Below are 12,901 nucleotides of genomic sequence, written 5' to 3'. Positions count from 1 at the left end.
AGAATTAGCACCGGAAGACACTTACCCGTGAACGTTTGCACATTTACCCTTCAATCTGTCAACGTGAACTGATCTGCAGCTCTCAGCAGAGGAGGGGAGAAGGCGATGGGACATCTGGGGTTTCTGGACCTTCTTTGAGCAGGACTTGAGGAGCTGCTGTTCCTCTTGTCTGAGGCTGTCGTTTACTAGCAGTCTCACCAGGACATAGTATACCTAAAGGCTGTGTACACAGGTTACTCCCGTCTCTCTGGCTTCCCAGCGTCCTGGCCCTGTTTGCTGCAGCTTCCCACCCCCTCCCATCACACACCCCCTGCTTTAAATGGGCAGCTGACGGTGAGGTTCTGTAAGTTTCTCCTCTGGGACAAACTCATCCTCCAAGATTCCCCAGATGAAGTCCAGATACAAATGCACACAACCCTTGTTAGAAAACTTTAATCTGATTTTTAAAAGAATCTCTGGAATGGTGTGTTCTTGAATGCTGTGCAGCAGACTGAGTCTCTTTGAGCCCCCTCCTCCACACACACACACACACGTGCACACACACACACACACACACAAACTTCCATAAAGGAGCAAGGTGTATACACAAGCCAGTTGGATCATCCACTGTAATATTATTTTAGATTATGATAGACAGATTGCGTGAAAAACAAGGAATTCCAAAGAATTTCCTGCTCTGGGAACAGAAGTTAAGTCTATATTTAACAACATTTGAAGCTGTCAAGAATGCTTTGTGGTTGGATAACAGAGGCAGAAAAATGTTAAAAACGCAGGCTACTGCTATACCCAAATATGGAAATATTGTTACGTCTGGTGTCTGATTCACCATCTGGAAATACTTACAACCATGAAGTCAAATAGAAGAGACGCCACAACAGAAGCCAGGAACGCTCCTCTCCATTCCCTCTTCACCACCTCCTCCCACCCTGTACTGTACCTACTCACCCCATCCCCAGTCACTTCATTAAGAAGGAAACAGTAACGAAAGCTGAACACAGGAACACAACAAAACCGTTTTCTAAATAATAACTGATGAATTGGCTTGGGCAGGATGCAGGGCCCAGAACACCTGACAGTCTATTGTCTTGAAAAGTAAGTTCCCCACCCCACATGCCTCCAACAAAAACCTTAGACATCCTGCTCCCTCTAGTAAAAGCTTCTTAGACTTCTGGAAGAGCACTTTTGAATGAATGAAACTTAACTCTTTCCTGCCACAGTTCTCTCCATTGGAGAGTGCTTTCATTGCAATAGCTTCTTATTGTGTTCATTAGAGTCATTCAAATAAAAGTCACACTGAAGGCCTTCTTAAGCAAGACTTCTCAGTCATTTAGACTGAACAGCCCTAAACATTGCAAAGGACAAGGATTTCTCCCAGAGCACATATAGAAGGGAAACTGGCATAATTACTGTGTATGTTTTAATGAAAGTTACACAAGAAGATAGTTTTTTAAACTTTGAGGGAACATTTGTCCATCACACTAACGGTATTTGAAGTTCAAGTAACTTGCTTTGTAGGAGGTCTTCTACTGAATGTGTTGCTGGTAGAATAGGACCTTAAAATTGCTAACTTTTTTTTTTACTACAGAATATTACATCCTAAATCTCTTATTTCTCTGTACTTAGAGAGCAAAGCATTGCAATTCACTTGAAATGGGAGGCTTCTAAATGGTCCCAAGGAAAGGAGTTAAAAAGCCCCGCAAAACTTTCAGCGTCAAGGAGTCTGCTTTTTCCAGAGATCCACTGGGCACAATGGTGCTGGAATCTGGTTTGGTTTTGCAGTATATACAGGTGATGATCTCAATACAAATCACTCCACGGTGGTCCCCTCCGCTTCTGGCTGGCTGCTTAGTTAGAGTCGCCTCTCGCCCGCGGAGGGAGCCTGGAAGGGCTTACCCAGTCTCCCGCAACCGTGAGGAAGTGTAAGTCCGCCTCCCAGAGAGCTCCCTGCGTTCGTTTCCTCTCGGACTTCCAACCCAGGCAGTGGGCTGGAACTAAAGTGGGAACCTCCAAAAACAAACAAGTACGACATACCAAAAAGCGGAGGGGGCGGGGGGGGGGTTGGCGGACGGGGGAAGACCTCTGCCTGGGAATCTGCCAGACGATGGGGGAAGTTGATTTTTTTTCCCCTTCTCATTCATAAATGCCACCTCGGGTATTAATTTGCAATACACTTCACTTGTCCAATAAACACCATGCCAAAGATTTGGGACTTGATCCGAGCACGCTTCTATGAAGTCCTCAGATAGATTCCTGGCTCCCAGACACTCTCCCTCCCCGGTCGCCTCTCTCAATAGATAACTTGACTCTCACCTTCGCTGTAAACAAGCAAACTGCTCGCTGCCTTCCTGGGTGAGGGGTTCCAAGGCTGCCCGGTCAACTCGGCATCACCAAACAAAACGACTTTTGTTCCTCCCTCCAGGTCCTCCCACCCTCCCAGTCCAGGCAAAGTTCTGAACTCAACCCCCTCGGCCCTTCCACCACCGTCACTCCAAGAAAAGCCCTCCCCAATAGAAGTCGTTATTTAAAGTGGAAAAAACGGAAGATTGTTTTCTTGACGGGTCCAGGACAAAAAAAAAAAAAAAGTGCAACGGAGCCAGGGGAGGCGCTTGGCAGGAGCCCGCGCCAACCAGCATTCCTGAGATGTTTGAGAATTCTGGAACGCGCAGACAGAGTCGACGTCACTGCAACACGCGGCGCCGCGGCCGGCCCGTATAAAAGGCGGGCTCTGGGCGCTGGGGCAGACCGCGAGCGAGAGCGCCCCCGAGCAGCATCCGCGCCTTCCGTTCATCCCCGGCAAGGACCTCGAGAGAAGGACGCCCGCAGCCCGCTCGCCTGCCTGGCTGTCGCCTCCCTGCCACCCGGCCCACCGCCCGGCCCACCGCCCCAGCCGCGCCGGCCCGGCCGCTACGCACCAGTGTGTTGGCGTCTTTGCCTCCGCGTTCGTCCGGACCCCTCCTGCGCGCCACGATGAGCTCCAGCACAGCCAGGACGCTCGCCCTCGCCGTCACCCTTCTCCACTTGGCCAGGCTGGTGAGTTCTTTGGCCACCGCTTCCCCGTCCGCTCTAGCAGCCCCTTCGCCTTTCCCCAGATGGCCCGTGGCCGGAAAAGCTAGACTCAGAAGTTCGGCGGGGCGTTTCGGGGGAGCTCTTTCTTTAAGCCTGCCCTGAAGACGTGCCGGCGGGCCCTCCCGGCGTACGCAGCCGCCCGGGGTGGCCGGGCTGGACGGGATCAGAGACCCCCTGCCGCCCGGGTCAAACACCCCCGTCCCTTCCCGGGGCGTCCCTCCTGCGCACCGCGCCGAGCCTCACACGTGTCCTCTCCCCCTTCCAGGCTCTCTCCACCTGCCCCGCCGCCTGCCACTGCCCCCTGGAGGCGCCCAAGTGCGCCCCGGGAGTCGGGCTGGTCCGGGACGCCTGCGGCTGCTGTAAGGTCTGCGCCAAGCAGCTCAATGAGGACTGCAGCAAAACGCAGCCCTGCGACCACACCAAGGGGCTGGAATGCAACTTCGGCGCCAGCTCCACCGCTCTGAAGGGGATCTGCAGAGGTAAGATGCTTGTGGTTTGGCCCCTTTAAAAAAAGAATAGTCCCCGTAGTCCAGAAGTTTAGTAATTTTGCGACCATGTATGGTGATGCTTTGTTGTTGGTAGCTTGGCAGAAAGGCACATGATTTCAGCAGTCTGGAATGCAATTCAGTGTGTCTGGGCCCAACGAAAAGCCCATACGGAAAAGTGATTCCTGACTAACTTATTGTTCTGCTCTGGAGTCTCCGGGGAATCGTAGGAAACTTTACCATCAATTGAATTTAGCAGCAGAAAATATGTCTGAGTTTCAGGCCGTCGTACGGAATCTTAACTTTATTCTCTTCTCCCTTTCTTTTTTGGTGCTCTTTGCAGCTCAGTCAGAGGGCAGACCCTGTGAATATAACTCCAGAATCTACCAGAATGGGGAAAGTTTCCAGCCCAACTGTAAACATCAGTGCACATGTATTGACGGCGCCGTGGGCTGCATTCCTCTGTGTCCCCAAGAACTTTCTCTCCCAAGCTTGGGCTGTCCCAACCCTCGGCTGGTCAAAGTTACCGGGCAGTGCTGTGAGGAGTGGGTCTGCGACGAGGATGGTGCCAAGGACCCCGTGGACGACAGGGACGGCCTCCTGGGCAAGGAGCTGGCCTTCGATGCCTCGGAGGTGGAGTTAACGAGAAACAATGAATTAATTGCAATTGGAAAAGGCGGCTCCCTGAAGCGGCTCCCTGGTAAGTGAAGACTGAGACATTGTACTGAAACCCATTCCTAGTTTGAAACTGCAGAGAAATGAGAACCTGAATCTGTTTGTGTCGGTATGCCTCTGAGGAATCTTCCCTCTTGTTTGTCCCTCTAGTTTTTGGAATGGAACCTCGCATTCTGTACAGCCCTTCTTCACATGGCCAGAAATGTATCGTCCAAACGACTTCATGGTCCCAGTGCTCAAAAACCTGTGGAACTGGTATCTCCACACGCGTTACCAATGACAACCCTGAATGCCGCCTGCTGAAAGAAACCCGGATCTGTGAAGTGCGGCCTTGTGGACAGCCAGTGTACAGCAGCCTGAAAGTAAGTGCCTGCAGTGCCGTGTAGACTGGTCCCCTGGGTGAGATGGGAACATCTCTTCCAAGAAAGAGAAACACTAACTTCCCTTCTCTTCTCTTTCTTACAGAAGGGCAAGAAATGCAGCAAGACCAAGAAATCCCCTGAACCGGTCAAGTTTACTTACGCTGGATGTTCGAGTATGAAGAAATACCGGCCCAAGTACTGTGGTTCCTGCGTGGATGGCCGCTGCTGCACGCCTCAGCAGACCAGGACTGTGAAGATGCGGTTCCGCTGCGAAGATGGGGAGACGTTTTCCAAGAACGTCATGATGATCCAGTCCTGCAGATGCAACTACAACTGCCCACATGCCAACGAGGCAGCCTTTCCCTTCTACAGACTGTTCAATGACATTCACAAATTTAGGGACTAAACGCTACCTGGGTTTTCCAGCACGAGGGTGGACAAAGTGGGGAGAGAAGAGTGTCAGCATCAAGGACGCGTGGGTGGGGGCAGCGGGCTGGAGGGACCCATTGTAGAAGGGATACACTGCTCATTCTTGAGTAGTATTAAGGTATTTCGAAACTGCCAGGTGTGCTGGTGCACATGGACACTAATGCAGCCGCAATTGGAGAATACTTTGCTTCATAATATTGGAGCACACGTTACTGCTTCATTTTGGAGCTTGTGGTGTTGATGACGTTCTGTTTTCTGTTTGTAAACTATTTGGTAAGCGTATTTTTCTCTAGGCTTTTTCCATTTCGGTTTTACAGTTGTAAAAGGTAATAAGATTAGTTGGACACTTAAAGACTCCATCCTTTGACAGAAGTAAACGGGAGGGGGGGTCCACCCCTTCCAGAAGGTGACACTCTGTGAGTGTCCATGAGAGGCAGCTATCTGCACTCTAAATTGCAAACAGAAGTCAGGTGTTTTAAGACTGAATGTTTTTATTTATCAAAATGTAGCTTTCGGGGAGGGAGGGGAAATGTAATACTGGAATAATTTGTAAATGATTTTAATTTTATATTCAGTGAAAAGAATTTATTTATGGAATTAATCATTTAATAAAGAAATATTTACCTAATATCTGAGTTTATGGCATTCAGTATTTTTAGAGAATGTTCAAAACCACTGGGGACAATCTAGCTTATGCATTCAATCATTGAAACAGGATTTACTGAGTACCTACTTTGTACCAGGAACTGTTCCAGGTGTCTGGGATAGAGCAGGGAACTAACCTCTAAAAATCTAACAATGATTGCTTTTATGTCTTCAGTAGAAAAAAATCTTGGAATTTAGAGTAATCTGTTTTAAAAACATGTATTGAACACCAGGCATTGTATAAAGCACAAGAAGGAATCTGAAGCTAAGTTTGTGATTTAAATAATAATGCTTAATTTTCATAAGAATTCAAAGCCTAAGGGTCTCCATCACCCAAGCTCTTTGAGGTGGGTATAGTAGAGTCATTTATCATTTTAATCACTAGGTAGTTGTACAGATCCCTTCGGTAGAGGAAACTTTAATGAAAACAGTCCATAACTCAGGCTGCCCACCTCGAAATCCATGGGCAAGATTAAGCATGGTTGGATAATGTGATATAAGGTCACTTGTTTATAACTTTATATTTTTCTAATAATGTTCCTAAAACTTGGGAGAACGACTTAAAAATTCACCCATGGTTGGGATCAGAGAAGAAATCTTGGAATCTATAGGAGTCAGTTTGTTTTCACTGAATGAGCTTGAAGCAATGACTTGTGTTAATCCTAATAAGCTGATGATTAGGTAAACATACCGTTAAATGCAAAGGAATGCAAGGAATTTCAAGTACTTTTCCAATAGCGTGAGGACCACGCTACCCCACCCCCTTTCCTTTTTAGAATAAAGTTATATTGAGGCGGGTGGGGGGGAAGCAATTAGATTGAATTGGCTATCTAGAAGGTCAGAGGCTAGTCGCAGAGCTTGCCTAAAAGGACCCGAATCGTAGGTTTAGGAGAGGTTGCGAAGGCTGTGTTAATGTTTGTGAAAATGCTGGTAGCTGGTTTTAGAAGTATCTACATCTTTAGAAAGCACTGACAATAAACCTTTTATAGAGAGAAGTTTTCCTTTCATCAACCCTCTTGGCTCCTGTTCAAGTCCATAGTGAAATATTTCAGTCTGCACTTTGTTAAGAGAGTACTTGTATTTTTAGGCAATAAGGGAAAGTGCTTTAAAAGGGGAGGAGGGGGACTGCTTCTGGGATCCTATAACGGTGAGTTTTCAAAATAGTTTAATATTGATGCTCCGTTAAGACCTACAGAAAAGCACTGCCTAAGCACCTGTTTTAGAGCCTTACTGAAATGCACAAAGGTTCATGTAAATGTGATAGTAAAATCTATGGGCAAAGGCCTTCACTCTTCTGATTCTGACAATATCTTGCCTGAAATATTACAACTGTGCCTATGGAGTAGTCAGTTCTTCCTGCCCGAGGCATTCAAATTTTAAGGTATTTGGAAATTTAAACACCACCTGGCTCAGTCTTGGATGCAGTTAAACTTGTCAGCGCAATAGAACAAGTAAAACATATAATAAAGTTGTGAGGATTTTGTGGTGCAATCTTGTTAAACAGACACCTAAATCTATAGGCAAAATTTACACATTCCCAGGCACCAATCCTGAGGTACTGTCTTCCAACACTAGAGCCCAGCAAATTGCTTCTTACAGAAAGATCAAGGAGCAATATTTTATAGACCCTTTAAGTATGTAGCAAGGTAATATTTGTCCAATTAAGTTCAAATGTGAAACAAACCTAGCATGGGAAAACACTGGATCTTTGGGTCATTAATCTCATCATAAGAAATATACTAATACACAAGTGTAGATTCTATATAAATAAGAGTACTCAATTAATTTAAAAGAACACAAATAGATGCAAAATATGTCCATTTGATTTGGCTATAGAAAAAGAGTGAAGACATTAAAAGTAATTGAGAATAAAATTATGCAATTTAGAGCATATCAGTTTTATCTAGATCTGGAATGGAATGCTGCCTACTTCAAATATTGAGAAAACACAATAAAAAACTGTGTATTGAAAATATAAAATAGAAGTTGCATATATAAACATTCATTATAATGTACATTATATGTAACCTCCACACACGGTAAAAATCTTGTGTTGTAACCACTTTCCAATCTAAAAGACCCTGGTGTTCTTGAGCTGTTTTTTTGTTTTGTTTTTGATAGAGATGTAAGCATTGAGAGTTATAATGTGACCCCAGAATCTTAGGAATTTCGTGAATTTTAAGAAATGTTCTTTGGGACATTTAGCAGCACAGTAAGTGGTCTTATGGTGATGATTCCCACATAAGCGCATGTGCTCTCCACTCCACAAAGAGTTGCAACTGAATCAAAATTAGCAGAGTACAGTTTAGTTATTTTACCAGTAGAGAGACCAGATATGATTTGTTCACAACCTGTTTCCTGCCTTCTGGTGATATTTGAAAGTCACTTGAGCAATAGCAAGTGTGCAGTGGGACCATAGTACAGAACGAAGCTGTGCTCTGGGCAGGGTGGCAGATGATGCCATGGAAAGAATCCCAGACTAGAATCAGGAGACATGTCTTTTACACCAGCTCTGCCATTAATTTACTGGGTGCCCCTGGGTGAGTTTCTGGATTCTCCTCTGCTGTTTTAAAATGGAACAATAGATTCCCACATTTTTGTCACTAAAATAGTTATTTTTTATATACTCTCATTGGTACATTGACTCCCATACCTTAAAAGCTTTGTCTCCTCAAGCAACTGAACGTATGAGTTGAAAACTGCTCAGGTCTTTCTGTGGGCAAAAGCACTCATCTCCATGAAGCCTTCGAAAGTGTAAGGCCCTCTTTACTCTCTAAAGCACCCCTGGTTATAGAATGTGACAATCCCTGGATCTCACAGTATGTAGGTCCATACTTTTTCCTCTCCCTGTGTAGCCTCAATATCTGGGCCTCATTAAGTCCCTGTCCTAAATAACTCATTCTCTGAAACAAAGCACATTGTGAAGCACAGCAATAATACAAGTGTCCTATGAATACAACAGACTTACTTGTGACTTACTTTACTGCTGATGGGCAATGCTCATCCATGTAATCTTACAAAGTGCAATTTAATTAAACAGGTACTTAGCTGCATTTGTTAGTACTTTACAGTTCTCATATATTCTGCTCATTTATTCTGAATCCACCCCTTTCTTAATCTAGTGCAAACATCCAAATCGAAGACACCATCATCTCTTGCCTGAATTACTGGAATGGCCTCCTTACTTGTGGCATATTGTATTTTCCAAATGTGGCTGCAACAATATCTTCCAACCCACATGCCCTTCTGCAATGTGACCCTGTTGCTCTCCCATCAATAGATGGGGTCTACTTCTCTACCCTCTTGGAGCTGGGTGGACTCTTTGACTGCTTTGACCAATGAATATCTAGGAAGTGATGTGATATGGTGCTAGTTCCAAATACAACCCTGGCTAGGAGCTCCTACTTCCTTTCTCTTAGAAAGCAGCTTCAATATAAGAGGTACGAGTACTCTGAGACCAGCAGACTGAGAAGCCCATGCCACATGGATAGGTCTGAGAGGATCAGATGCCATGTGGAGAAAGAGGAGGGTCAGGGAGCATTTGGGTACCACATGTATATGAAGACACCATCTAGGAAGTGGATCCTCCAGCCCCAGCTGCCTTACAAGCTGACATCTTGTAAATCAGAGATGAGCTGCCTGTTGAGTCCCCAGAATTCCTGGCCCATAAAATAATGAGCAAACCAATATGATTACTTTAAGGCCCTAAATTTTGGGTGTTGTTTGTTACACAGCGATAGATAACTGAAACATCAGTGGTTTCCATTCTTGCCTTCCAATAATCCATTTTCTTTACAGAAGCCAGGGTAATTCTTTAAAAATGTAAATCAGAACAGGTCAGTCCTGTTAAGAACAGGAGGCTTAAAGGCTCCATGGCTTCCCATTGCTCTTGGAATAAGATTCAACTCCTTACTTGGCACACAGCTCCTGAAACCTGCCTACTTCCTTCATTTACCCTCACTTACTGTGCTCCCACTTAACTCTTTTTGAAATAAGCCAAGCAAATTCCTCCTCAGGACCTTTGCACTAGCTGTTCCTTTGCCCCAAATGCCAAGGTCCCTGATCTAAGCTTCTTCCTGTCATACAGTTCTCAACATCAATGCCACATTCTCAGTAACCTTCTCTCCCCACCCAGGCCCAGTCTAAAGTGGTTCACTACATCAGAGTCGACTGATTTAAATGTTAATCATGTCTAAGAAATACATGACAGCAACATCTAGACTGGTGTTCCACCAAACAAACCAGCACCATAGCCTAGCCAAGTTGACACATAAAATTAACCATCACAGCACCCGTGTAGTAAAACCTTTTGGGGAGAAGAAACTCATGTCCACTCTCTAAACTGGAATGTATTTGAGCAGTCAGAAAAAAGCAAAAGCTTTGCTAGTTACACCTACGATCCTTCTAGGCCTCTCACCATGCTCGTGCATGTATGCAGGAAGGGCTCCGGGATTTATTTTGCATTGACCAGATAGATGCATGGGGCACCTCAAGAAGGTTTCTAGAACACTAACCCCAAGTTCCATACAGAACCAGTAGGATCCACCTCAACTGAAATGGCTGCAGGGTGGGGGAATAGAGGGAGATCCTTATAAAAGCTCTGGAGAAAAGTCTTCTCCAAATCTGCATGAATACAATAAGACACAGTCCCTTGCTTGCACACACTGTAAGAGAGAAAAAATGTGCTCCATCCTTTGGCTTCTCAGACAAATCCTCATTGTAGCAATGAAACCACAACACTGTCAGTGGCTGTTTAACTCTTCCTACCAGATTTTAAATTTCTTAAAGAGTTTTGTCAATGAATGAGTACCAACTAAGAATAGATTGAAAGGAGTTTGAAAAGGCACAACTAGAATTTGCTTTTCTCTTCTCCGTGAAGATCTGGGGCTTCCAAGTCTCCAGATCTTCATGGAGAAGAGAAAGCAAGTTTGTCCTACATTGCTCTACCTCAGAGGTCCTTAGCTGGTGGCTTAAGCAGGATGGGGCAATAAATATGTTTTGTTCAGCCTGAAGAGAGTTTATAAAAACTGGGATTTGTTGCCAATATTTGAAAACTGAGTATTTTTTTTAAGTTCAAATTTCTGGGGTTTTTTTGGAAAAATTCATAGATCTGGCAGCAGTGGACCTTGGTTTCTAAGTGGCAGCTTGCACATGGTGGGAGCTGAGTTGCAGCTTCCCGCCTTAGAGTGGGTGCTCTGCAGTTCACCAGCGATGGATGGAGACGGATGGAGAAGCGATACGTGTGTATCCTTGCAGTTGGAGGAGTTGAAGGGCAAGCAGAGATGATCTTTAAAAATCCAGACTCTGGGCTTCCCTGGTGGTGCAGTGGTTGAGAGTCTGCCTGCCGATGCAGGGGACACAGGTTCGTGCCCCGGTCCGGGAAGATCCCACATGCCGCGGAGCGGCTGGGCCCGTGAGCCATGGCTGCTGAGCCTGCGCGTCCGGAGCCTGTGCTCTTCAACAGGAGAGGCCACAACAGTGAGAGGCCCCCGCGTACCGCAAAAAAAAAAAAAAAAAAAAAATCCAGACTCTAATGAGAATCTACCGTATAGCACAGGGAACTCTACTCAATGCTCTGTGGTGACCTAAATGGGAAGAAAATCCAAAAAAGAGGGGATATATGTATACGTACAGGTGATTCACTTTGCTGTACAGTAGAAACTAACACAACATTGTAAATCAACCATACTCCAATAAAAATCTTTTTTAAAAAGGAAAAAGAAAAAATCCAGACCCTTTCTTAAAAAGGCACAACTAGAGCACCACTTTTACTATGAAAATGCTTAGAAAAATGATTCTAGGCATTGATAAACCTGGGAAAGAATAGAGATCACTTCATTAATTTCAAGTCGCTGTGGGGCTGTAAACATGCCCCGCCCCCCAGCTTCCTTCTACCATTCCAGCCTGTGTATTTCTGTGGAGAAGTGTACCTATTCCATTTATAATACCATGTCACATTTTCCAACTGACACTGGGTAAGTTGATCAAAGATACACACCACATCCTGAACCTTCGCTGAATTTAACCATCTATTTTTATAGTGACCAAAGAGCCAGTAGAATCATTACAGATAGCCAGGGGGGTTGCTCTAGAATTTTTTTTTAATGACTCAAAATGCTTACTTCAAGTACTGTCACATAAATAACACTGATTTTTCAGAGGCATTCAATGAACTCCAGAGAGATTGAGGACTTTCCTGAGTAGCTATAGTTTGTTAGCAGAGTAGAAAGTAGACCTCAGGATTTATTCTCCAAGCTTATCCCTGACAGAGGCATTTGGGGCACAGGAAAGCGCTTGGGTTACAGGGAAGTCTGGCTGGTTTTTTGGTGTCACCATGGCTCCTGGGTAGACTTCCACCAGTGGATTTCCTATAGGAGAGTCAGCATCCTCAGCATCCCATGGCAAGGGTGACACCCTTCTCCAGCAAACAGAGAATGATTCAACATTGTAAAAAAATTAGGTCTTATGTTAAGGAGATTGGCTAGCTTTAAAAAAAAAAAAGTTGCTCATTCATGGAAGGAGTTTAAATTATGGGCTCATGAGCAAAACTTTCAGAGAGGTCCCTCGCATGTTCCAAATTAGTTTATTCTTGGAAAGGAGCCCATGTCTTTAATTGACTTCTTGCATTCAAAATGATACTTGGCCTTTTAAAATGTTCTCTTTAATATTTGGGTTTTTTCTTAACAAAAGAAGGCATACTTATACAAATTCAATACTATAAGAAATACAGAATGTCAAAAATGAAGTTCTCTAGTAAACCCTCCCCTTCACATACAACCTCACACGCAGCCACTTTTAAGAGCATGGTGTGTGTCATCCTTCTAGATTTGGGGTGTGCCTCACCTGGTATTTGTTAGTATTATTATTATGAACACAAAAGATTAGACTATACATAGAGCTTTACAGTTACTATACCTTGAAAGTCATTTAGTGCTGCTCAGTCATTGTAATGGTTTCATAGACTTTCACTCTATTATTGATGTGCCATAATTTATTTAAATACTTGATGTGGGGACACTATTGCATGCTCACCTCACAGTCACTCCCCATTTCCTTGACTCTTTGCTAGCAGAGCCCCAGTTTTGTTCAGGCGTTCCCCCTTCCATGTGTTCAGGGAAGGAGTCCCCTGTTTCCCCCTAAACCCAGGGATTGCATCAGGACTGGCTTTGGTCAGCATAATGGTCTTACTTCCTTATCAACAATAGGTTATGACAATTCCAATACTCAAGGAGATATTCC

General features: G+C 44.8%; 2 protein-coding genes across 6 annotated transcripts in view; one reads left to right on the top strand and one right to left on the bottom strand.

The window, feature by feature from the left end:
• LOC308612927 (uncharacterized protein) overlaps nucleotides 1-475 on the bottom strand; it is a 110,992-nt gene extending 110,517 nt beyond the window's left edge. For 2 of the 5 annotated variants that reach the window (XR_014015177.1, XR_014015178.1), the window contains exon 1: nucleotides 26-451. Coding sequence is in view for 1 of the 5 variants with exons in the window: in XM_081225764.1 (XP_081081890.1) it covers nucleotides 26-114 (89 nt within the window). In the remaining 4 variants the exon portion in view is untranslated. Of the gene's footprint in view, nucleotides 1-25 lie in introns of all 5 variants that reach the window. The other 3 variants (XR_014015175.1, XR_014015176.1, XM_081225764.1) reach the window with 3 other exon arrangements.
• A 2,251-nt stretch (nucleotides 476-2,726) lies between these two features.
• CCN1 (cellular communication network factor 1) lies at nucleotides 2,727-5,645 on the top strand. The gene is made up of 5 exons (XM_081225763.1): nucleotides 2,727-3,030; nucleotides 3,332-3,545; nucleotides 3,895-4,251; nucleotides 4,377-4,588; nucleotides 4,692-5,645. Exons 1-5 carry the CDS (start codon nucleotides 2,968-2,970, stop codon nucleotides 4,992-4,994), a joined length of 1,149 nt encoding a protein of 382 aa, XP_081081889.1. The 5' UTR covers nucleotides 2,727-2,967; the 3' UTR covers nucleotides 4,995-5,645.
• The last annotated feature ends 7,256 nt before the right edge of the window (nucleotides 5,646-12,901 follow it).

The sequence above is a fragment of the Mesoplodon bidens genome (genome assembly GCF_964165515.1).
Source record: "Mesoplodon bidens genome assembly, chromosome: 2".
Taxonomy (NCBI): domain Eukaryota; kingdom Metazoa; phylum Chordata; class Mammalia; order Artiodactyla; family Ziphiidae; genus Mesoplodon; species Mesoplodon bidens.
The sequence above is the reverse complement of the archived record's forward strand: the minus strand, read 5'-3'. Positions and strand labels throughout refer to the sequence as shown.